This window comes from Myxocyprinus asiaticus, chromosome 4 (genome assembly GCF_019703515.2).
Source record: "Myxocyprinus asiaticus isolate MX2 ecotype Aquarium Trade chromosome 4, UBuf_Myxa_2, whole genome shotgun sequence".
Lineage (NCBI taxonomy): Eukaryota > Metazoa > Chordata > Actinopteri > Cypriniformes > Catostomidae > Myxocyprinus > Myxocyprinus asiaticus.
This window is the reverse complement of record NC_059347.1, coordinates 34,928,772-34,955,784: the sequence shown is the minus strand read 5'-3', so window position 1 is coordinate 34,955,784 and position 27,013 is coordinate 34,928,772. Positions and strand designations below refer to the sequence as shown.

At 37.1% G+C, this 27,013-nt stretch overlaps 1 protein-coding gene across 4 annotated transcripts in view; it reads right to left on the bottom strand.

Annotated features, from left to right (window-relative positions):
* Positions 1-1,943: 1,943 nt before the first annotated feature.
* LOC127434981 (microtubule-associated protein 1B-like) overlaps positions 1,944-27,013 on the bottom strand; it is a 123,213-nt gene continuing 98,143 nt past the window's right edge. For all 4 annotated transcript variants that reach the window (XM_051688079.1, XM_051688069.1, XM_051688060.1 and 1 more), the window contains exons 2-7: positions 25,762-25,863; positions 11,351-11,433; positions 10,915-11,055; positions 5,460-10,719; positions 4,627-4,859; positions 1,944-4,540 (exon numbers count right to left, since the gene is read on the bottom strand). In XM_051688079.1, coding sequence (XP_051544039.1) covers positions 4,385-4,540; positions 4,627-4,859; positions 5,460-10,719; positions 10,915-11,046 — 5,781 coding nt within the window. In that variant the 5' untranslated portion in view covers positions 11,047-11,055; positions 11,351-11,433; positions 25,762-25,863 and the 3' untranslated portion in view covers positions 1,944-4,384. The remainder of the gene's footprint in view (positions 4,541-4,626; positions 4,860-5,459; positions 10,720-10,914; positions 11,056-11,350; positions 11,434-25,761; positions 25,864-27,013) is intronic.

Below are 27,013 nucleotides of genomic sequence, written 5' to 3'. Positions count from 1 at the left end.
ATCTATGTCCTTGTGCAGGGATGTTTTATTATAGAGACCAGAGTGAGCAACTGGTGGGGAAAGACAAAGCAAAATATCTGCGTTTGCAAATGCTTTCCTTTGTCATCTGTTCTAACCACACAGCAGAAGATAATTGATTATAGCTGGTAATTGCCCAGCTTCTTTTCTCTACAGCTCTACAGAAATGGCACAATTAATGGTGGTGAGAAAGAGGGATATAGAGTTCCCCTAATGCATATGTCACAATAATACATTGTGTGTGACACATGAAGTCCTGTGGGAAGATTTTGTCATTGTCAAGGCAAGTTTTATATCAATTGTTATTGCCTGTCTAGATGGGCGAATTAAAGCAGTCTTTGGGAGCCATAGTCTCGTAGTTTTGTGATCATTTTCAGCTCTTGTGGGTGTGCATAACTACAAAATCAAAATGTCCTATCTAAATGGCATTTTCTAATTTGTAAAGAATATTCACATTGCCATTAGCCATTTTTGTCTAAATGTGTGTGACTCATTGGGTTATTCTGGTGCTGAGTGTTTCCTTAGCAACAGTACCTCACCCCATTCTGCTGAGACTCACTTGTGCCCAATTGGATGCTGACTCTTAAGTGTGCTGCATTATTGATGAGATCTAAAATAGCTGTGTTCAAATAAAATGGTGTATTTTGGATCAGCATAAAGTAAATTCACAACTTCATTCCTTCATTGTTCCTGCCATGGATATCATGTACATGTGTTCATTTATAAATTAAGATTTACAAAACTATTCGTAACACAAAGCTTTGGCCTTGGTATTGCAGCTTCACAGGTGTATTTTCTTGGTTCTTGTGCCTCCTCAAGACACTTTCGGTGGCATTTTTGCCTTGAATCCTGATTGATTTCTGACCCTGCTTCTCTGTTGTTTTGCATTTAAAGAGAGTATGGTGTACATGGCCAAGTTACGTATTTGTATCTAACCATTTAGGCTACACTGTATTTATTGTTTTTTGTTTAGCATAACTGTGCTACCAATTAGTAACTTAAGAGAAAACATTAGGAGTAATGAATTAAAATTACTAGGTTTATATTCATGATCGTAATTAATTCAATTAATTCATGGAAATACTTATAACTGATAATATTAATAACAAAATAAATATTCATAACATCCACATGTAAAATACAATACTTCCCTTGCTCCATTCACATAAAAGGAAAGGCAGCTCAGATCTAAAGTCATTTTAGGCTGCATGAACCATCTGACCTGCATTGATCTGAGGACATCATGTTCAGATACATGAAATTCACTGCATCCTGTGACCCAGAGTTCTCGCACTGAACTTCAGTCAATGTTATTTCACTGGCACTTCGCCGCTAGACATTTCCATTTTGATTTAGCACTACGATTCTGTCTGGGTTTGAAAAATGCCTGCAGTGTCCAAGTCATCATTAGTTAATGTCCTCAATGGCATGGGCATTAACATGGAAGACTGCCAAACACTGAGCAGTGACTTGTCTGTATTCACTCAATGCAACAGTCATAAATACATTCTTGATTTATTATAACCACAGCAGCACTTATTTTCAAGTGTCCATTTTTTTGTGTATTTATTGTTTTAAAAAGGCATATGGGATATTTCTATCCTTATGTCCTTATAGTTATGCACACTATTTTCTTTTAATATTTTGTCCTTTTGAGATGTATCAGAAAAAAAAGCACTTGTTGAATTTGACATATATGTGAATATGTACTAATCATATAAATCATGTGATCCTCTAATCATGTTCCTGACTAACCTGTAATAGCACAAATCCTGCAGATGTTTATAAGTAACCAAAATCCCTACGAGACATTTGATCCCTGGGGCATAGGCCTGTGTTGAAGCCAGTTAAACTCTCAGAAAAGCATGTGAGCAATCCCAAAGGCACCCCCTCCCCCCCCCCCCAATCACACACAAGAACACAAATCATTTTCCACAAAACTATTTATTGTGGGTTGATGTTCCCTCTTTTTAACTGTAAGTACCTTTACATCAAACATCCCAGATTTGGGAGGAGATATCGCACACAAACATCAGAAAAAGCACAAGTAATACTTTAATTGGAGACTATTAACTCTAGATATGGGATTAGGAATGAAAAGAGGAAAGATGCAAATTCACAAGTTATACTTCATACACAACTGCAGACATATTCTTACTAGCACATGAAAGTGTAATTAAGGAGAGATTGTGAGGGTTTGAGAGGAGAAAGTGAAGACAAGTGTTTAATAGTTGAATAGAGAGATGAAATAGATTGAATGAGCAAGGTGTTTTTAGCCATTTAGATGTCTTGCAGGTGAACAATAATGCATTTTGCTGAAGCATGTGGTTTACATCTGTTGCCTGTTGCTGCTGTTATCGTGGAATTAGAGATGATTCCAGTTCTGAATCGTGACATATATTGTGAAGTTTAAGAAGTTTGTTAACGAGTGTACTGTACTTCTATGAACAGTTGAAATGAGTTTGACCAAAATGGCACCAAGTTGTTCTATTTAAATTCCATTTATGGATTTGAAAGATTGAACAACAGGTTGTATAATCTCACTACATGATTCTTAGACTTATTTTCTCTATTGTTAAGTAGACATCACACAATTTAAATACTAGTATAAATTGTGTAAAATCTGTTCAGTATCGTGTGGTAGCATCATAGGAATAGGTGATTGAAATGTTATCTCACTGACAGCCTTCAATGAGATGGTAAAAATTCAGTGACTGTGGCTATTGATTAAATGCAATAAACCTGGTCCAAGTTTATGTTTCTCCAACTGTGAATTATTTTAGTAATTTCCTTGCAATGATCTGTTGGCTGTAAAGAGTGAGTTTCTCCTCTCAGTGAAAGAAAGTACAGATAAATGTGAAGTACAATATATTATACATGCACATCCGGCCACTCACTCTGTCACCAAGCTATTTATAATTACAGTACAGTGCAATTTTATAAAAGATTCCTAAGGAAAGGACAGTTTTCTGTTTCATCACATTCAATGTACCATAATCTGGATGGCTCTTGGCAACATTGACAAACTAAGAAAATAAAAATTGTAGATGGATAAGATTTGGACAAACAATGCTGAATAGCTTTAAACTTCAAAGACTCAATTTGGAGAAAGCAATAGTTTAAAATTTTTTTTTTTTTTTTTTTTAAATTTGACAATCTGAATCAACATAATTTCCCCCTGTGAGAGTCTTCATTTCACAATTGACTGCATAGGAATGCACAACTACTAAATTTCTAAATGTTAAATTAATGAAGCAATAAATAAGGCATTGTAAGATTTGGTAACTGTATTAATCAGTTAAAAGGATAAAACATATCATAAAGTGTGCAAATAATAAGCAGTGCAGACTGATGAGTAACAATTTTTTTCAAACATTTAATTTTTACCTATTTAAATTAAAAAGCTGGTGTTAAATTCACAAGATGTCAAGCTAATGATGGGTAGTTTTTTAAAAATTATCTCCTACACATAAAAAATTAAGGTCTATTACACTGGTATCAGTAGACAAGTCAGTATATTGTTTGCTAGTCCTGGAGGAAGAGGTAAAATATGAACGTTTACTATATAACTTTTAGGTTTTAATGTATTACTTATGGAATTTAATGTTCCATAAATTCCATTTTCCATTTTTTGTTTTACTCAAAAGTCTTTAAATTGGTTCTTTATTCTATTTTGCAATTCCAAATGTGGCAAGCCTCGCATTCATATTTTATGCAAGTATTACACAACTCAGTGCTGCTGGAATATGATTTTTTATGTTGCCTTTGCATAATATGCTATATATGTAATTTGTTTTGTGTCTTCTATGTGGTTGTGGATCATACACACCATTCATTGTCCTCATATTAAGTGCATCATGTTTATTGTACATTCAGTTTAACTTTCTAACACATTAAAACAATCCTTCAATCCTATTTTTGCTGATTTGATACACTTATCAACTGTTTTTAAACGATTAAATGATTAGTACTAGGTTAAGTTTTATTGGAACTGCTCAGTACATTGTTTATTCACCATCACTGTGTGTGTGCGCATGTGTGTGTGTGTTTTGTGTGGGTGGATGTGTGAGTGTGTGTATGTTTTGTGTGGGTGTGTTTGAGGAGGTTTCATACACACCAAACGCTACTCTAGGCATGGTCAACAAAACCTTTGCATAATCCTTTTGTTCCAAATGTTTTCACAATCGGAGGCCTCAAAATGTATTAGATAATTATATTGAGAAACATTTTAACTACTGGTTCCCCCATTTAGTATTTGGAATGTGATCCAAAACATTTGTTTTTGTAATTTTGTGTAGTAAGTTTTTTAATTGTTTTGTTCTTCAGTATACACCATCTATAACATCTTGATCATGAGTCATGACAATCACAGCTCAATCTTACATGCAGGGAAAGATTCATCTTGCATAACGACAGTGCTGCTGCTCGCCAAAACCATAATGTTTAAGTCTTGCTGCTTCTCGTGGGTTTCCTGATACCACTCCCTCATAACTTCTGTATCATGGGTTGGGATCAGTGTGACCTAGAGGGGACAGAAAATAAGTACAAATATCCTATGTAACCTTTTTGCTTGGACAAAGATTGCAGTATTAAATATTGGTAAGGTACCTGCATATTATTTCCCCATTGGCTCTTTCCTTCTAACACAGCATCAAGGACTGCCTTACTGGGCTCTTGTGCTGTTGGATCATTGCCACTGACTACATAGTAGGAGGATCTAATCTGTTTAAAGAACTCAGCATCCACATTCTTGGCATTGCAGTGATTTGGGATGTAAACTAGGTCCATATACATTGGAGGACAGTTAGGTACTGACATTCCACTGCTAGACTTGGTGCCTCCTTAACAACAATGAAAAAACAAAACATATTAATTATAAAAGATTTAAAAATTGAAGGGCTGTTTGAAGTAAAACCATGTTTTTACTGTCCCTTCAAAAATAATTTACATTTTAAGTTAAAATGTATATACTGTATATTTGTATAAAGGAAAGTGCACATTTTAGATGCTGTAATTGGGCACCATTTCTTTAAAATGTTGTACCTTTATGAGTTCATATCAATGGTCCTGAGATGTGACAAATGGGAGGCAAAACAGGTTCTTACAGACAGTCCTTTGATTGTCCTGGATTTTTTTTACTTGAGTCCCATGAATTATAATTTTGTTTTCTATCAAGACAAGTGTCATTTTTGCATGGTAAAATTGAGAAATATTGAGAGATGAGAATTTATAATAAAAATGCTTTATTCTTCATAATAAAATTCCAGGTGTATTTATATTTGTACATATTTTTATATCTTTTTTTATGAAGGAACAGTAAAAAAATATGATGTCATGTCAACTGCCCAATGATATACTGTATAATTGTAGAATACTATAGAAACAATGTGTTTTGTGGAGTATTGTTTGCCAACATGATTTTTTTTTTTAACTAGGGTTACCTGAAGTGTTGCTTTTCACTCCCTTTGATGCAGAGGTATTGGTAGCATTTTTGGCATCTTTGTTCTCTGTAGTCTTTTTTGGAGAGGATGTTTTCATCTCTTTCATGACACTTGCTTTTGTCAAGCTCTTTGTTGCAGATGACTTGGTCTTGTTGCTGATTTTGCTCTTTTTAGGTTTCCCTCCCTCCTCTTTTTGGGATGCCTCCTCAGCCTTGAGGACATCTGGATCCACCATGCAGACATCAGGATGTGGAGGAGCAGGAGCAGGGTCTCTGGGCGTAATTGGAGATGGGTCTGCATGACGATAAGTGAGAGTTCTATCTGTTGGTAATGTTTCTGAGTCATCCTCAGAGTCAATATTTGCATCTGCAGTTATTGATGGACACTCCTCTGTGCCAGGAGGAACATCAGAGTCAGTTTGAGAGGGCACTGATTCACTTACAGAGGTTGGTGGAGTTTCCTCACACTGCTTGCTCTGCTGTTTTTCTCCAGGTGGAGGTTGTCCTCCTCCAGACTTAGCAAGTGGCTTTTCTTCCTCGAGAGGATTTTCCTCATTCATGAAGTATTCAAGAGGGCTGGGGTTTATAAAGGAGGGGGAAAGCTCTGTCTTTGGATGCCTGTATTCACAGGAGGTCACCAAACACAAGTCCACATCTGCACGTGACTGAGAAAGGCTTTTATTTGAGGTATCTGGCCTTCTAGAGCTATCATCACATTTCTTGGTAGATTCGCCATATTGAGTGGTGTGGGAATTTGAAGTGGAGCTGCTGGAAAAATTTTCTTTTGTCTCTGTCTGATTGGAAGAGGGAGAACGTTGGGATGGAGATGACATTTTTGGACTGGTGGGGGACTTCGAGTCTGTAAAGGGATTGGTTGCTAGGCTAATTTTAAGCTCATCTGTCTTCTGAGAAAGACAAGATAATACAGTTGGAGATGAGGGTGACATAGCCTTCATTTTCTCCAAATTCTGTTGGGTGTCCTCTGTTTTAGGCATACTGCTCTCATGGTAAAGTGAGGTGGGACTTGTTTTACCTTTGTCCATTCCTTCATACAAGGTACTTGGTCCACCTAGAACAAGAGATGAGTCAGGAGATTGGGGAGAAAGGGACTGATTGTGGGGTGACAGTTTTGGAGTTATAGACTCTGAAAAAGGACCTGTAGTTGGGGACATTTCTTTTGGCTCCCCAATTTGGGAAGGTGTAGTAACTGATGGGGTGGACTGAGAGGCATCTGATGGGGAAGAAGAGGTAACTTGGGTGCTATCAGACTCTTTGAAAAGCATTGGCTTCTTCTCAGTTCCCCCAGGTCTGCCCTGTTCTCCCATGACATCAGCTCCATCTGAGGGGCTGTAATCAACTTCTGTTGGGCCATTTTCAGTGGCTTTACGCTGAATTCCTCCTACAGATGGATGATCTGGTGATTGCTTGCTGAAATCCAATGCAAATGAGTGTTCTGGGGATTCGTGGCCACACTCAACTGACATGGACTGTTCAGGGGATTTTTTTTCATGTTGAGGCATTCTCAATTTGGCTGTTTTTGATGAAACATCAGGGGAGATTGACATAGGCCTAGGACTTTCCTCCTTAGATGGAGAGACTTCTGCTTCTTGCATTGTAGTTGGGGTCTGAACAACAGAGACAGAGAGAGAGTCATCTACCTCTGTGGAATGAGGGGAGCCCACCTCAGCATGTAGTGATGGGGAGACATCATCAGTTGTAGGTTCGGGTAAAGAGCTTGTTGCAAGGGATGCTGTTGAGGCAGAGGCAATGTGAGAAAATATATCCTCTGCAACAACCTCATCAACTGGAGTGCCAGACTTATCTGATGTGGTTCCCTCAGATATGGACATTTTGCTGTCCTCTTTAAATGTTGCAAAAGGATTTGTATCAGACAGACTCTCTACTTTAGCTGGCGGCAGTGAAGATGTAAGTGAAGAACTATCAGTTGCTGACATTTTACCATTATTGTCAGTCTGGGTTGAGGTCTTGTGGTCAAGTTCGAAATATGAATTTCCTTCCTTGGTTAAAGAGTTTGCTTCATAACTTGGTGATTTCACCTTTCCCACTTGTGGCATAGGTACAGCTTCATCAATAGGACTAGCCTCTCTAGGAGAGTATTCTTTGTCACTTGTGATGTCAACAATAATAGGACCCTGGGGCTTGGACGATTCCTCAGTTGATAGAGTGCCAGCTTTCTCCTCCACTGGGGATTGATAGTAAGGTGTATGACCTGAGGACTGAGGAGATAAAGGACCCTCTAATGTTTTCTCATCTGGACTGTATGAGGAGTCTATTCCTTTTGACATTCCTGAAAGTGTGGTGCCCAGCTCAATTGGTGAAGACACACCTGCATGAACATGTGCAATGTTCACATTTTGGTCACCTGACGGTGATCTAACAAGAGGCAAAGTTGTAGTGGAAGCAGTGAGCCTGTGTGAATCAAAAGGGAAATTATCTTTAGCCAAAAATTCCTTGCTAGATTTGTCTTCCTCCAGTGAAGAAGGTGGTGAAATCGTGGAAGCTGATGCATGATAATCATGCCCCTCAGTGGCATCACTCTTTGAGTGATCTAACTCAGGAAGAACTTGGAGAGGTGAAAGTTTATTTCGTTCATAATCTGTAGTGATTCCGTACCTGACAAAATCTTGAGAGGGAGAATCAGTCTCATCATTCATAGTCTCGTCACTCATTATGTCTCTTGGAGTTGACATTTCATCCATAGGAGTTGGAACACTTGATATCTCAATTGTAGACTGAGTGTGTACTGATGTGGTATATTCTTCTGGAGGCTCATCTCGATTTTCATCATCAGAGGCAGCCTCACTTTCTGAACCTGCTGGCAGGGTTTCATCATGAATAGAAGCAGTGGGTGACACAGGTTCACAGAGATTTTGAGGTGTGGTTACTACCAAATTCTGCAACTCAGTTTCTTTGTCTTGCCCATAATGTGGTTCTCCTGCACTATCATCTAATCCACCCATGTTTTCCTGCTCTTCTTGCTCTCCATCAACTTTTAACTTGGCTATTATTCGTTCCTGCTCATCCACTTCCTCTGTATCACCTTTTTCTTCATAGTCTCCTGTCTCAGATGACTCTTCCAGCCCTGTTCCCTCATCTTCAAATTTTTCACTGGTGCCATTGCTTTTTTGATTTGTTTCTAGATCCCCTGGGGTACCTCCACATTCCTCCTCAGCTTCTGTGGTTGCTATTCCTTCATCCAGGGACTCTGGTGCTTCTGGAGACTCTTTGCAAAGAGTTATTTCTTCACACTTGACCATTTCTCCTTGATCAAAATCTTCTATTATGGTCTGAGTTAGGATTTCATCATCTTCAACAATCTCCTCTGCTTTCAGAGCCTCAAAGTCTTTGGTGAGGTCCTCTGGAGAAGACATCAGTGATCTCTCTACTTCAAGAGCATCTGTGACATCTGTGGCTTCAGTAGCAGGCCCTTCAACAGTAGCACCTAAGGCAGAAGGTGCTACCACTGATTCTCCAGCATCTTTTCTAATGGGCTTGGACTTAGCCTTGTCTTTGGATTTTGCAGGACTACCAGGTCCTTTTCCTCTTGTTGCAACCTTTGGTTTTGGTGCAGGTTTTTTCACCTCAGCTGCCCCAGGGGCATTTTTTTTCAAGCTTCCAGATTTCCTCATATCTCTTTTAATCTCTTTTTCATCTTTCTGAGTTTCTTTCTTTTCTTCTTTCCTGCTCTCCTTCAAAAGGGAATCTTTCCTAATGTCTCGTCTTTTCATCTCCTTCTTCGCCTCCTCTTTCTTTACCTTGTCTTCTTTTTTGACCCTTTCTTCTTTCTTGGGCATGGGCTTGTCATCCTTTTTATCAGCCTCACTCTTTTCCACTGTTTTCTTTGTCTCTTTTTTTATTGTTTTTTGTTTAATGTCAGATTTCTTTTTTTCAGGAGTGTCAATTTTGGGCGTTTGCTCACTTTTGCTTTTAATGTCCTTCTCTCCAGCTTTCACTTTTTTCACAAGTGTTTTTTCTTTCTTCTCTGTTTTTTGTGTCAGCTCTTGAGTTTCCACAGAACGAATGGAGTCAGCTTTACTAAGTATTTTTACTTTTTCAGGGGTTTCTTCTTGTAACTCTTTCTGAAGATTTTTGCTTGGGGATGGTTTTGATGTGGACTTAAGGCTCTCCTTGCTGTCTGTCTTATGTTTCAGCTTTGCTTGTTTGAGTGTCGGGGCTACATTTGAAGAAAGATCTTTCTGTGTGACCACAGGATGTTTGAGGAAGTCTAAGTGTTTAAGTTTCTCTAGACCTTCAAGAATATTATATTGAGTGGAATTACCTGGGAAAAGAACACGAACTATTTTTTCGAATGGGTTAGCAGGATGCCACACAATCAATGATGAGATAGAAGACAAATATGAGATTGGGAGCTCTGATTCCTTTCCATTTGGTAACAAGATGGCAGCTTTGTCTGTTTCACTGCCAGTCCATTCTTTCAGAAAGTACAGCAACTCCTTGCTATTCTTAGCTGGGTTGAGAACATACATTTCAAGCTTTCCAACACCCATTTTCTGGAAAAGTATAATGGGATCTACTGTATTCCCTATATTCCTGTGCAGAGGTTCAGATTTTAAAGACAACTTGGTTAGGTACTGAAGAGTGAGAGATGCCTCCTCAGCAATTCTCCTGATCTTGTAGTTCGGTTCTTGGTTATCCAGGTTCTGGGGCATGTTGACAAACATAACACCAATATCAGGTGAGATCATATTCTTTGTCCAGTCACTGTTAGCTGTGGAACTCTGTGACTGCTCCTCTTCAAGTTCAGCCATTTTGCGCTGCAGCATGCTATTGATACCAGGAAGGTTGTCATCTCCAATGTGTGTTAATAGAATAGAATCCACTCGGTCCAAATGCCGCACCAACTTCCAAAAACAAGACTTTCTATCAGATCCACCATTAATCAGCATGTTGAAGCCATTAACTGCAAACAATGCTGAATCGCCTCGCCCACCAGGGAAAATATAGCAACATGGTTTAGATAATTTAAGGAACCCTCCTGAGGTTGGAGGTTCCAGCATGTCAAACGGAGATGGGATCTCAACAGATTCTGAGAGGTACTCTGTGAATTCAGAGAGACCCTCCATTTCTGGAAGGATGGTTGGGGAGTTAAGTTTCATATTAATGAAGTCCTGCAAGTTGTGTTTGTCCAGATTGGAGTTTTTCCAGTCACCATGTTCAGGACAGAAAAGGGTTAAACTGGCTTTGTTGGCGGGATGTATGGTGCTTAGAAGCTCCCCAATCTATGAGACAAATTAGTTGAAACATTTCACACATAAGTGAGCTTTCTTTGGAATACCATGTTCAACTGCACTGTGCATGCGGAATCTTAAAATTTGTTGACTATTGCTAAATAATCTCTGCTCAAAAGAGACACATTCTAGCAATCATTGATTGGTGTCAAATCAAGCAAACAGCAAACACTGACAACTACTCACCTCTTGATCTGTAAAAATGTCTATGAAATTGGAGAAAGAAAAGGAGCCTGACTGGAGAATCAGCTCGCCTGTATTTTCAAAACACTGTCCCGCAAGGACAATCAGCTTATGGTGGGCTGTGTCTGAGATCATCAAACGTACCTGGATGTAGAAATAAAGTTTATAAAATATGATTGGCCAATGCCTGTATTGGTTGCAACAGAAACAAAACCTAACATATGAGGGCTATCCTTAAATATTTACATGCAATATCTACAAAACATACTGTTGCCTAAATTAAGTAATATTTTGGACTATAAAATACTAAAAATGCCAAATCATGCCCTTTACTTTAGTTGCAAGAACCAGGCTAACAGAAGTAAACTTGTAGTAAGTGACTGAAATTTCAACTGGAACAAATTGCGTTACTTTGGCTGTTGGTTTTCTTTCTCTTTACCTCTGTGCTAACAGCTTTATCTGAGGGGTTGATGAGCACGACAGTCTCCAGCACATTGCTTTTGTGATGCAGAATCTTTTGCCCTGCAAATACAATTACATGTTACTAATGCTCTTTTTGATGCTTTGGGTTGTGTTGTACACTGAAAATGTTTTATATATTTATATAAATTTAAGTCAAAATTTCAGTTAAATAGCTACAATGTTCAGGCTTTTTTAATTTTATGTAACATCTGTCTCACATAATTGCCTAGACCCATGCACATACTTTCTCCTTCTCTTCCTAATTTCTCTTTATACTTTATTGAAACAGATATCTAATTAACCATCCTTACTCTAGCAACTTCTCATCCTTTCTCTTACAATCACCTCACATGTGGAATATGAAAAAGCTTCTAGTATTCCAATGTGGTGTGCAGTAACCTTTCTGTTTATACATGTCCAATGAAACTATGACTGTACTGTACTGACTACGTATACAATTCAGCCTCTGATTGTCCAACATCTTATTTTCCCCATCTCCTTTTCAAAGGGACTAATGATAAATTCAAGTTAAAATCTCTCATCTGTGTGGGTAAATCAATCCTATTATTAATTCATCAAGTTAAAGCTTCATCAAGTGGTGAGGCTGTTGGATTGCAGGAAACTACCAGATGTGTCACTGTCAGTAGAGCCTGCACTATTACTGCAGAGATCTATGAGCCAATCTCCCCTTCTGTAACATCAGCTTCATCACTCGGTTACAGCAATTGTTGTTCATAGTCTCATAATACTCTACCCCTCATCCCCACCCAGTTGTTAGTAAAGGTTCGGTGATAGGGCTCTCCATGAATGCTGAAAGATTGCCCTTTTTTCCCTTGACAATACATAACCTCTCACATGCATTGTCATCACATGGCCAAATTAAGTTTGACAAATGACACAACTCTATGTTGTGGATAAATGTAATGCTTTGGTGCTCAAGAGGTTTGTACAGACATATGCGTATAAGCACATCCAGGTGGCTCTCTCATGCAGCGTAGGTAATTACAGTGATGTTTCCCTCTTTCTGAGTCATCAATAATGGTCTGAATTTCTTCCATCTCTCATATGCCTTGATCTCACTGTTTTTTACAGCGCGCCCTGCCATTCGTTCAATAATTTCACTATCTTTTTCTTCTTTCATTGTTTTTCTTCATCATTAGCTTTTTTCCGCTGCTCCCATCCTTATTTTTGGTCTATGCAGGAAAGAAAAAAAAATTAATACAAACCTTTTCTAAAAGGTACTATCATCATGTAGACTGAAACTCTCAATGTACCATATAAATAATACCTTTGTAGAGAAATACTGTAGACCACCTTGATAACCACAACTGAATGTGTGTGTCCTTAAAATGAGGTGCACCTGCCACTAAAGAGAGAGAACATCAAGTTTCCTCTCTACCGAGGTGTTCCTCTCACAGCAGTACTCTCTGTTCTAATTTAGCTGCATATATTCTTCAGAGCATAGACAACCAGATGGTAATGAATGACTCTATTCTAACCTTATTCCTTATTCCATTTGCTCTGCCTTCCTCCCTGCCCCTTTAAAATTGAACAGGTCTGTTAAAACAGCTGAGATGGCAATACATTTTCATGAATGCTGCTCTATCAGGAAGACTCGCAGACTTGAGTGAAATTTAAGATTATATTTATTTGAAGAATATAAAACAGAAATGTAATGTCTCTCTTTGGCGTAAGCCCCGTCTGGCGGTCGAATAAGTTGCACTCGGAACCGTCATATCCTGCTGGAGATAGGAGGCAGGGGCGAGGACCCTACCCCCATGCCTGACGGGACTCAACCTGGTGGTGGTGGGGTGGTGGAGGTTGCCCTGTTAGCACACTGAAACGCAATGTGATAGATTGTGAGCAGACTTATAAAGCATTGGCTTACATGTGATTGGCTAGGAGTTACCTAGTTAATGGTGCGATGATGTACAGCTGCTAGTCTTCCTGCAAGAACTAAGCTGCGCTTACATTTCCAGTGCTGCCCAACACACACCCAAACTCAAGCAGATAAGAGACATCATTACAGGCTAGCCTCACACTGCGGGGACAACCATTTACATGACAAAACAGTTGTTGTCGGGAACTCCAAAGAGATGAAAAAACAAAAACAAAAAAACAATTAGATTCAGTGGTGTGAACTAAAATTTCCCCTTGGTCGATAGCAGTGTGTTTTTCTCTAACTTTGAAAAATCTAACTACTGCCACTGAGTATTGTCCATATTGGTGGGTAAAATAAAGCTTTTACAATGAATCCCTCACCATACCCTACATCAGAATGTGTTCTTTCTACACCAGTGAATTTATTCTGTTTTCCTTTAATATTTTTATTTACAATAACATTTTGTTTGTAATAAAAATTTGTGATAAAATGGGTTATGGCATTGTCTGTGTAATTGCCTTCGTTCATTTCTGTTAAATAGATGTTTTTTCTGTAATTCCCTACCAATTGATAGATATCACAGATATAGGTGTCTAGAGAAATCTCACCTGTCTCTAACAGGTTAAATGCTCTATTAAATGTTCATTCTGACACCTTTAGTTCCACCAAATCTCACAAATCCATGTTTTTATAAAAGTAAAAATCTCTTTTCATGTAATCTTACACTGATTCTTGAGATGAGTGACAAAGCATGTTTTAAATCTGAGTTTTTATTTTTTTAATACTAAATTAATTTGAAACGGATATACAGTATTTGTAGACAAAGGTCTCAGCTAACGAACCATGTAAGGGAACAGGTTTTTATATAAAAAAATAACTGTTTTTCTGAAAATGGACATTTATTCACTTCATAACTTACATCTTACTGTAATTTGTGTAAACTCCATCAGACTCACTAAAAAGCATTATATTTTAATATGATCCATCCGACAAGAGTGTAAAGTCTTTAATTGTGTTCAGTAAAGGAGTTAACATTCTATACTTTTTTCCCCCGTTTTTTTCACACTATTCTAAAAATTCTGACGGAGTTGACAGAATTGAGTATTTTTCCAACTTAACCATGTGTTGTACACGAGCCATTTAGTTTTTTTTCCACAGTTAACGCTGTCTCTATAACCTAAACTACAATGCCAAAGTTATTCCACAACTCTTAACAGAAATATTCATAATGGGAAGATGGTGTTGACTAGGGGTGCAACTAATGATTATTTTGATAATCGATTAATCTAACGATTATTATAACGATTATTCGACTATTCAGCGATTATTGCAATGATTAATTATTAGCACTTAACCAATTATTCAACTTGTGTCCTGACTTAAAAGGTTGTATTAAACGTGCTTACTAACAATAAAGAGGACAACATCATCTTTTACAAATACCTCTAAATGAAATTCACTGAATTAAAGGGGGAAAAAATACTTTTTATTAAGTTTAATTGAGTAAAGAAATTCACTACAAAAAATCCTATTGTTATCAAGTGTTTTTGTCTTGTTTTTCATTTAGAATTGTCTAAAAATCCTTAAAACAAGAAACATTTACTTGAGAAGCAACATATAAGATATTTAGACTTGCTTTCAGAGAATGTATCTTAAATATAAGTGTATTTTGTACATAAGTGTATTTTTTCACTTGGCTATATTTCTGCAAATGCAGTATAGACAAAATATACTTATATTCAAGATCTATTCTCTAAAAGCAAGTCTAAATATCTTATATGCTGCTTCTCAGGTGAATGGATCTTTTTTTAAAGGATTTTTAGATATTTTAAAATAATTTTATTTATTATATTATATTCAGCATTCTCAGATAATTTTTTTTTCTTCTGCAGTATAGCTGCTAAAGTGAATGTACATTGTTTTAAAGGAGTTTTAGATATTTATATGAAAACAAGCCAAAACAAAAACAAATCAAAAATGTATTTTGTTGTAGTGTAATAATGGGGTGAAGACCTCACTCACCTTTCTGTACACTTCAATCCATCATTTAACTAAAAAAAAACAAAAAAAACTCTCTCTTATTAATAAAGCTGTGTATTGCCAGTTCTCTTCACGATAAGAAATGCACAGTGACACATTTATTATGATTCAATAAGTCGTGAGCCATCACGTTATAATCTAGCTGCATTAAGCATGCGCGCTGGAGGGATGAGTGTCCCCGCGCCAGAGTTTGCCTCAGCCGTGTGCAGTTTCAATCTCATCCCTATATATCGGGACATTCGCGCAACTCATAGAAGAGGGGCTGACCGCACAGAGAAATGCCAGTTTCTGAGTTTGTAGTAATTTACTTGATCTGCTTCCATATTATTTGAACTTTAATAAAGCTATAACGCATTAAATATAACTGCATTAAAGATGTAACGCTGGGGTATTTCCTTTAAAGATGCTCGACCCGCAAGTTTTGCTCCAGCTCCACTTATTCCACAACGAGGGTGCTTCTGTATTTACTTATTTGGTATTTTTGTGTAATTCCCTCATACTTTGTGATCTATATCACCTGAGGCTGTTTGGAAGTTTAGAGTGCATCTGGACTGTGAGCTTTGTAATTCTTCCTCTCCTCAGTCAGGCGCAAACTGCAGTGCTGCTCTCGTGCGTCATCATTAGAGTTTAATGTGATCTCATGTTACGTTAAATGAGATCAAATGACTATTCGACAACGAAAATGTTTGTCGACAAATTTTTTGTTGTTCATATTGTCGACTAATCATTTAGGCCCTAGTGTTGACATGTTGAAGCTGTGACCGCAGAGACTCAAACTTTATTTTATTAAAATATAAAAAATATAAATCTTACCAGAACACGTGTCCTACTGTTGCAGCCACCATGAGCAGGAAGTATGAAAGGGGTACTCAGAGTTATAGCTGACAATGACATTGTCTGATTTATTCAGGATTATAAAAAATCTGACACAAAGTGGGGGCATAAATTTGATAAGCAGTTTTTATGGAAAATATAATTTAAACTTTACTTTATGTATTGTTTAACATCTTACAGATTCCTGCATTTCATTTGAAATTCATGTTTATGAATTTGTTGCATTTTTAAACACTTTGTTTGGCACTTTGTTTGACCTGTTGCTGATGACAGGTTAAGTTACATGTGCTTCCAAGTATAGAATATGCATTAAAACATTCTAATGAATTTATTTAAAAATATACTGTAAGTAATAAATGCAGAATACATATATTTCCTTTAGATTTAACTTTTCAGTATTTTTATTATTATGATTTATTTCTAATTTTTTAACAAAAAGAGGACTTTTGTATGTAGGACTTGTTTTTCCCTTATATCAAGAATTAGTGCTTAATCTTATATATCATGCTTATTTAAAAAAAAAAAAAAAAAAAAAAAAAAAACCATTATCCCCTTTTCTCCCCAATTTGGAATGCCCAATTCCCACTACTTAGTAGGTCCTCGTGGTGGCGCGGTTATTTACCTCAATCCGGGTGGCAGAGGAAATGTCTCAGTTGCCTTCGCTTCTGAGACAGTCAATCCGCGCATCTTATCGCGTGGCTCATTGTGCACGACACAGCGGAGACTCCCAGCATGTGGAGGCTCATGCTACTCTCCGCGATCAACGCACAACTTACCACGCACCCCACTGAGAGCGGGAACCACTAATTGCGACCATGAGGAGGTTACCCCATGTGACTCTACCCTCCCTAGCAACCAGGCCAATACGGTTGCTTAGGAGACCTGGCTGGAGTCACTCAGCACACCCTGGATTCGAACTCGCGACTCCAGGGTTGGTAGTCAGCATCAATACTCGCTGAGCTACCCATCCCCTATATATCATGCTTATTAAAAAAGCAATTTAAAACTATATAAATATTAACTCCTTTATTGGTATTAAAATAATATGGGCTTTTCTGTCTTCTTGTACAAGCCCAATTCTGAAAAAACTTGACACCATATAGAAAAGCCAAATAAAAACAAAAAGGAGAGGTTATTAATTTAGATTCACCCTGTGCTATATGGAAAGCACCACAACAACATATTCTTTGATGTTTTACCTTGTGAGTTTAATTTTAAATTTGTATCTACACTCATTTTAAATCAGATGATTGTGACACGCTCCAAAAAAGTTGGGACCATAGAATGTTTACCATTGTGTAACATCACCATGAAAACCTTAAAATTCAAACGTCTGTCTATCTGACAATTTCTTTACATTTAATTTTATTACAATACTGTTGCGTATACTATGGGAAGCACAAAGTGTTTGTTGGTTCACTTTTTAACTCTTTTGCCGAATGCAAGTGGCAATTTTTTGTTGTGTGGTTCAAGTTTGCAAAATGGCTTACAGCACCTTTAAATTACCATATAACTTTATAGCTATTTCACAAACCTACAGTCCTCAGGGATAGTATAATTCTGTCGTCATTTACTCACCCTCTTGTTGTTTCTAACTCGTGACTTTCTTATGTGAAACACCTAAAGGAAATGTTAGCAAGAATGTTAGTCTCAGACATCAATCACTTTCATTGCATCTTTTTTTCCATACTATGAAGTGAATGTTAATTGAGGCTGTCATTCTGCCTAACATCTCATTTTTTGTACCACATAAGAAAGAAAGTCATATGGGTTTGGAACAACATAACTACCCTTTTAAGCTGAATCAGAGACACTTGATTGTCATCTAAAAGCTGGTGTACTTCCATGCCATTTGATTCTTGGGGCTGATGTGTCAACTACAATTGTTTAACTCACACACTAGCTTTGCTGTGCTACACTCTTGTCCTGATCTCAACTCACACAGTCGCTGATACTAACACAGACTGAACACCCTTTGGGCAGACAGCCTCATCTAATGACACACCACAACACACAAACCAAACAAGCATCCACAGAAAGGCAATGTCATAAACGTGAACTTGACTTTCTCCCTAGCATTGTCTCGCTTCCAACTCTGTCCTGTCCTTTCAATGTGGTAACAAAATGTGATTTTGGAAAGGGCACAGAAAAGGCCCTGGCAAACACAATGAAATACTTGAAAGAAATAACAATGCCTCTTAACAATCACAGTCCCTCTTAAAAACATTTAGACAAAAACACAACATTGAAAAACTTAGAAACAATGGCAGCAGAATCTCTTGGCCTTGACAAAAAGGCACTTTCCATGGCTTCATTCCAAAGCTTCATTAAATGCATATTTACAAGAATTAAAATTAATTGTGTAGTCTTCGAAAAAAACCTATTTTAACTTTATCAAGTAACATACAGTACTTCATAATATGATATCATATTGAATCACATTGTTCGTTCAAATATCATACTGCACTATATCATACCATAAGGTTAATATTAATCATATAACATAGTTTCAGATGATCAGGCACCATGTAAATATGTGAACAGTGTAATCATAGTTAAGTGCTTATTGATTACATCACAAAACCTGATGCATTACTATTGATTACATACTGCACTCTCTGCTGCTGTGCAGTTCTGCTGAACTATGATGGCTGATCTAATTTTAAACCTCCAGGCATATTTTAAGGCTCAATCTCCACTCCAATCAATGCAACAGTCAAATTGTCAAGCACTATATGACCATTCCAAAAGGCCCTGAGTTAGCTGAGATGCAAAGAGATGCATCCAAGTGTTTCAATACTGTGCCTTCCTTTTATCTTCTGAGCCTAACAGCCAAATTATCTATTCTCTCATAACTTTTTCTCAAGCACTCTTTCAAGTGCTTCCTCATCTTATTTTACTGTAATCTCTTTTTACTGTTTCAAACCTTCATTCATCTTCCTTTACAGAGGGGTTCTACATGTTTTAAATGCATTTCAATGGTATTTTGTACAAAGGATCTAATGTTGTTATAGATGACTCCTCAAATCATTTGTTTCTTCTTTTTACTTTTTTTTCTCCATGTGGCTTTAGATCTCTTTGATGGCTTATAGTGATAATAAGCATGTTATTGTGTTTATTTGTCTATGTGTGTGTCTATGCTCCCCGTGTTCTCCACAAGCCTCAGATATTTAATTATTTATATTTCACCATCCACCACACAGACTAGTCATCACCCTCCTCCTCTGCCCCCATTTATCTGTCTAAGTCTAAGGAGACAATATAGGAAAGTTAGACTCTCTTTCAAATCTCCTATACTCTTCACTGAAAATCATGAAAGACAAATGTTTTGAATGTAAAACTATAAAGTGCTATAAAATTGGAAATGCTGTAAAAATAGGAACAATACAAAACAAAATGGTCTTGTTGAGGTAAAGCCATTATCCACTAGGTATTTGTCTTTGGTGGACAGCAAATGGCTTTTCATTTAGAAGGTTTTACAGCCAACAGCATTCATTTTCTAAAAAGGCTCTTTGAAAACCACTCACCAAGCAATAAATCTGATTATGCAAATTAATCAACACGTAAATGTGTTTATCCTAAAGGGAGTATTAGTAGCCAATGATATATTCATGTTTTTTTCCTCCTAGACATTGTAATAAGTGAATTAGAATTCCAAACTGAATTCTGATGATCTCAGCAAAGTAAAGAGCTTTGCTGCCCGTGCAACAGCAGAGGTCGCAATGTCTAGATTGCTTCCTATACTAACAGAAATAATCAAAGAGACAGAAATAATGAATGGTCGTTATTGTGTTATTTGTGTATGTGTTTGTGTGTTTCTGTTTTCCTTGGCTAAAACAGATTACATTTCAGTGATAGAAGGTCAGTCGTGTTGGCTCATCATTTGCTGAGCTTACATGAGCAGACTCACTGTCTCTACTCAGGAAGAGATATTTCCATTATGACAGACAAAACCCTTGTGATTAATTTTTCAGCTAATTATCTTGTGTTTAGCTTTGCAACCCTTACAGCGAATTCAGCTAGAGAGAGACGAAAAGGGAAAAAGATAAAGGAAAGAGAGAGAGAGAGAGAGAGAGAGAGAGAGGGAGGAGGGGACACAAGTGACAGGGTTTGATCAGACAGAGCTCCAGGCAGCCAGTCTAAACTCACCTCTTTTATCTCCCATCAAAAGAATTCATCAAAAACACACAACAAAATCACAATGTAACAGAGAAACATGGTTTAATCCTAAATCAGATATATATAAATGAAATAAACTGACATTTTTTGACAAATTATAATAAACTTGGTATGCTTTACTAAATTCAACAATTCAACAGGAATATTGTGACAAAAATATCAATATAACAATGCACGTATAGCTTAAAAAAATGACTGAGAAATACTGTGTGGTACCCTGAAAATTGTGAAGAAAGTGTACATTTATGATCCTTTGTAAATAATCTGTAATTACCACCTCCAAAGTACTGCCTTTAAATTAGAATGGGTCATGGGATAGTACATTTAACAGTAACAGTGATGTGGTAGACTATGGTATTTACATTTACACATTGTGGTCATAATGACAACTTCACTATGCAATAAAGTTCCATGTTTTTGTTTGGCCATTATACTGAATTTATATTAATGTTGATGTTTGTAGCATATCTATTTTAGAAAGAAAAAAAAGATCAGTGACTAAGTCAACAGTGTAGACTGTTGTGGAAAGGTGACACAAGCTTCTGAAATTGTTTAGGTAAGATCATATTTGACATTGATATTAATGCAGTGTTTTAAGCCTAAGAAACAGTATTCACCTTATTCAGCCCCGCTCCTTTTCCGCGCTCCACTCTTCCGAATTTTGTCATCTATCTTCCTGTTTGTATTGAAGCTACTGAGAAGAGTTGATCAAAATGGATTATGTGTGTGAGAACAGAAAGTATTTTTCCCCAATAGTTGATGGTGTGAATCTACAGCACTCCTTTACTACGTGAAAATGCTAGTGAGGTGTTTTTCTGTCACTCTAAATGTTCGTTTTTGTTTTTTTCCGACACCCGCTGAGGTAAACTGGACCTGGCAGATCACATTCAGACTGCTATGACACACTGCACTTTTTCATAATACAAGCGTTAAATTGTTATACGTGTATTTCTCCTTAATTTTTAGGTTTCAACTTATTTATATTATAAAATTATTATAAAATAATTTGTGTTAAAATGTGTGGTTGATATGAAATTTCAAACAGTGGCAGCACGTATTATTACATATGCAAGTTCAACATTAATGAAAATTATGATTGTACTTTTTAAAATTAATTTGTCTCCCTAAATTTTTTAGAGGCTTAAATGTGATTAAAATTGTTGTAAACAGAATATTAAATAAAACATACACTGGCGGGACACGTGATGCCATGCGAGAAGCAGATGTGTGAGCGACTAGCTCTGTGCACTTTGCTAGTTTTTTTTATTATTTTCATGTTATAATCTGGTGAGATTCGATATACCCAGTTACATACTTGCTTTTTGAGGTAAACATGGCAAAGAAGTCAAAATCCTCAAGACTCTGGAGACATTAAAAGACATTTACGTGTTCAAGCTGAGGCCTCTGATGGGCCTGCAAGCCGGGGACTCGATTTGGAAGGCACGTCAGGAGAAGAAATTCAGCGTCAACTGTCCAACATCTCGGTGATGCTGACGAAGGTTGTTGCTGACTTGGAAGATCTCGCTGTAATACATCGATCGATTACGGCGATGGAAACAAAATTCTCTGAGTTGGTCATAAGAGTGGCAGATGTTGAGAAACGGATCGATTATCTGGAGTCATCGTAAAGGGAATTATCCGCTAATCTGCCCGCGTCCAATACATACTTGGAACACATTTTGGAAATCTGGAATATCTCGAAAATATGAGCCGACGGAATAACATACGGATTGTTGGAATTCCTGAGCATGAAGAGGGCAGAGCATGAAGAGGGCAGAGATATGGTGAAATTCCTTGACGAGCTCTTCCCGAGTCTGCTCAACATAACAGGCCATAAACTGGAAATCGAGCGAGCTCACAGAGTTCCTGCTCGAAGATCTGCTGAGGGAGACAGGCCTCGATCAATTCTGGCCAAGTTTCTGAGATCATCCGAAAAAGATCTCGTGCTACGCGAGGCGAGGAGCAAAGGAAAGCTTTCTTGGAAGAATCACAATATTTTCTTGTTCCCGGACTTTGCGAATTCGACAAGAGAGAAACGCGATCGGCTCAAGGAATGTAAGAAACTCTTACATCAAAGGAAGACCGCTTTTGCACTAATGTTTCTGGCCAAACTGAGAATAGACACCAAGGACGGCAGCAAAGTATTTACATGTCCCAAACAGGCACTCTCTTTCATAAATACATTGGAGTGAGTAAGCCATTTGAGGTTTCTTATTATCTTATTTGTGGACTAACTCGCTGTTCAGTGACTCGATTGTCTGAGGAAGCTGGGCGCCATTTTTGTTTCTTTTTGCGTTGGCTCCGCCTAGCGGCTGGAATTTGTTTTGTGGAATGACACTTCCTTCAAGAAATATTTGCATTGACGGAAGATCGTTTTTACACTGAAGTTCCCAGCCAGATTGAGAATGGACACTACGGATGACCGCAAATATCTACATGCTCACATAAAGGACATCTTTTATAAAGTTGACGGGCTGAGTAAGTCATGGTGTATTTTTTAATTTTTTATTTTTTATTTTTTGTGTGGCCTCCGAGTGAGTCTGGCTCTTGATCATCGCTCTTGATCATCCGAGGAACCGAGATGCCTGTTTTTTTCAGTTTTGTTTTTTTTTACTGGTTCCGCCTAGTGGCTGGAGCTTGTTTTGTGGAAAAACACTGCTTCGGGGCAGTTGTGGATGAATCTATTCGTTCTTTGTGCTTATGCCTCCTGTTGGTTGGAGTTTGTTTTTGTGGAGTATTTTTAAAGGACATTAGAATGATTCCGTCATCTGCCGTTCTCATAAACAGGCGGCTCAATGACCACTTGGTTGTCTGTCCAAGGAAACTGAATGGCTTTATATCAGCTGGAGTCTGTTTTGTGAAGGAACACACCTTCGAGACTGTTCTGTGAATGAATCTACATGTTCTTTTGTGTTTATTCTGCATGTTGGCTGGGGTCTGTTTTACAAAGTATTTTCTGTTATGTAATTTTGCCTCACAAAATTTGTGCAGAAGCTCACATAAACTTGACTTGAGCAATCCGATAGCAAAGTTGTCGCGGGGACTCTCATAGGCGTACATGGACCTTATGAGTTTAGAGGGATTGATGCCAGTTGGCGCTGTCGTGCGCACGTTTTTCTTTTTTCTGTTTGTTTTGTTTGGGGGGAAGTTCGGGGTTTGATTGTTGCAGTAATGGGGAATGTGGTCTGTATAATCTTGTTTTTGACACACAATTTATTTTTTTTTTATTATATCAATATGTCAAATGTTAATATGAGTAGGTTATCTCTCTCCACATGGAATGTGAATGGGTTGGGGCACCCCATAAAAAGAAGGAAGGTTATTTCTTTTCTTAAGCGTAAGAAATATGAAATAGTGTTTCTTCAAGAAACACATCTTTCCCCGCAGGAAGCTGAAAAATTTGGGAAGATATGGGGTAGACATATTTTCTTTAGTGCTGGCTCAAGTAAGAGTAGGGGAGTCATTATACTGATAAATAAACATCTACAATTCAAATGTCTCAAACAGAGTAAAGATAAAATAGGAAGTCATTATTGTTTTAGGAGAAATTCAGGGGAAAAGGTTGATTTTGGATAATATTTACGCACCTAACGCTGATGATCATGGCTTTTTTATAGATCTTGCAATAGATGTTGCAAGCCACTGGCACTCCTCATGATATAATATTGGGAGGAGACTTTAATCTTTTGATGGACTCAATCCTTGATCATAGTGAAGCAAAAGTGTGTAAGCCCCCTAGAGCAACACTGACGCTTCACAGGATGTGTAAAAATCTTGGTCTTACAGATATTTGGAGACTTTTTAACCTATTTGGGAGGGACTATACATTTTTTTCATCAGTCCATCAGATTTATTCTAGAATAGATTTTTTTTATTTTTTATATAATAAAGTCCCTCATTTCATCTGTTTTTGACTGCTCAATTGGAAATATCTTAGTCTCAGATCACGCCCTGGTGAGTTTAGAAGTGTTGCCACATATGGAGAAAAAGAAATCATATAGTTGGCGCTTTAATGTATCCCTTTTGCAAAATCCTGATTTCCAACAAATTTTAAAGACTGAAATCAATGTATATATGGAGACCAACTGGTCCTCAGTATTCTCTGAGGGCGTGGCTTGGGAGGCACTTAAGGTGGTTCTTAGGGGTCAGATCATACAGTATGCCTCATTCATCAAAAAATCCAAAGCACGAGAACTCGTGGAGTTGGAAGGGAATATTAAAAGTGCAGAGGCAGAGCTAAAGCGGGAGTTTGGTAGGGGGAGGGGATATAGTGGGGGTTTAATGTTAAAAGTGATTGATTTTCTTTGTGTTAATTTATGAATCAATAAAAAAATGTTAATAACAAAAAAAATAAAAAAATAACATACACTTTCACATGTGTGTGTGTGTGTAAATATAGTAGTTCCCCTCCCCTCGTCCCAGTTTAACACTCAAAAAATGACATGATATGATGGTCAGAGGTGTCATACAGAGATATTTTAAATGACTTTGTGTTGTCTCTTGGAGTTTCATGAGCACAGAGGTCCATCAGTATGCCCACAGCTTGAAGGTAGTGTATTTCTGTGTATTTCTGAAAGAAGTACTCTTGTTTTAAAATCTCCCCGTTCTGCTTTCTGTTGTTATGACATCCCCTGGCCTGAACACTTTAAAATACTCATGATAGCTTTTGACAACTCTGTAACCTGTAAATTCCACTTATTTCTGCTTGATTGACTGATGTTTCTTAAAAGTTCAGTTTTATATATATATATATATATATATATATATATATATATATATATATATATATATGTATATAATGTATATATACAAGATAGATTTGGAGCAGACTTTCTCAGAAAAATTAAACTCAGTGTAAAATTGTTTTAAAGTTGAATGTGACAAGAGATTTTGCTCAGTCATGCTAATGCTAACTATGCCATTTATAATGCTAATGACATCTTGTACAAATGCATAATACAACTTGTTTTATTTATCTCTAGACAATGCTTACTCTTAATTGTATTATCACAATTGAACCTTGGGGTCCTTATTGTATTAAATCTGAAATGTATAATTTCCATGCCACAAGTGTCACCAAATTAATTTTTCAAAATAATTTTTGTTTTCAACAGGTGCCCCGAACTCTCCCAGCATCTGCAATTGGGCAATAAAAAGATTGCCCTGCCCACTTACTCATGGCATTAATTGAGCCAGCGTTGCTGTGTCGGGTTGGTCAGGATGCTCAAACAAACAGAGCAATGATTTGATAGAGTCTCAGTATTTACGCTTTTCAAGGGATATCAACCTATTGTAGAATTGGCACACTTGTAGCTAGATGTCTCTGCATATTAAGCTGAGCTATGAAAAAATTTAATTCAACACTGAAAAATTACTTCAGCTTTAAATATTTAATATTAGGTCATCATTTAGAGCTGGCTAAGTGAGAAGTGAACAGATCATGTTCAGCCTACCTCTCACATCAGCTGAAAACCTGGCAGAGTGTCGAGAAACAAAAAGCTTCAGCTCCTGGTCCAAGTTACAATCAATAAGATTTGTGTCCCATGAACGAATTCCTGCAAGTCAGAAGAAAAGTGTAAAAATACACAATGTGTACCACTCTTTATCGATCATGAAGTTTCTAAAACCTCTTGAAATCAGTTTACTTATGCATTTACAAGACAGGCTACCGCATGTAACAAATGCATTTTTAATTCAACAGCTTGTTCATGAGAATAATAATCATAAAAAAACAATAAATTTGAAACCAAATTGGTCTTATTTGAATGCCTGTACTACTTAATAACATTTACTGCATGTCAGATCAGACTAAAGAAGAGAAAAAAGACAGGCAAAAAAAAAAAAAAAACAATCAAAAGATATTCAAAGAGAGAGTGTTTTTGGTTGTTTTTCTTTAAATTCCATGTCTTTTCCCCCTTTCAGATACATCATGCAGTAAATGTATGTTATTAATAAGGAGAGGTATTCAAATTATCCCAACTGGGTTTGTCTGAAGCACAATACCACTTACATTTGTTTTACTATAGCTGGGTTCTGCTGGTTCACATGCAAAAGCTAATCAATGTATGGAAACATCTATGAAATGTTCTGAGACGGGACGTCTGTACTAATACTCTTAGCCAAGTCATGATCAATGGTGAGCCAGAATAGAGATTATATGTTGAAGAGAAGAGGGCATTACTGCTGTCTGCCCTTGAATGGTGTGAGCTTAAGGAGGCAATTCATCATTTATGACAAACACTTTTATGATGGCCTATAGTCTATTGCAACCCGGGATCACAGAAGAATATTACTACCTCTATAGTTCTGCTGTCCCAAAAAAACACACACACTATTACAATTAATAGGCTATGCCTTCAAGGCAAGTACTGCAATATACAGTACAGCTATTACAATAGTAAATTTATGGTCTCACTTATTAAGTATTTATGGTCTCACTTCAGAAGTAGGCTACTGCATATTTCCACCTCCATCTCTGCCTTGGTTACTTGGTTGTTTATAATTGCAAATCCCTAATATCGTTTATCAAATTCTGCATGTATATTATACATTTGCCAAAATGAAGAATTGATTAAAAGACATTTAACAAAACTGAATAGATATATTCTCCTTCAAAGTTCTCCTTTGTTTGAATCAACAGTAATCCTAAATCTTCAAAGGCTCAAAAATGGTACGACTTTATACAGATGACAACTGTATTATCCA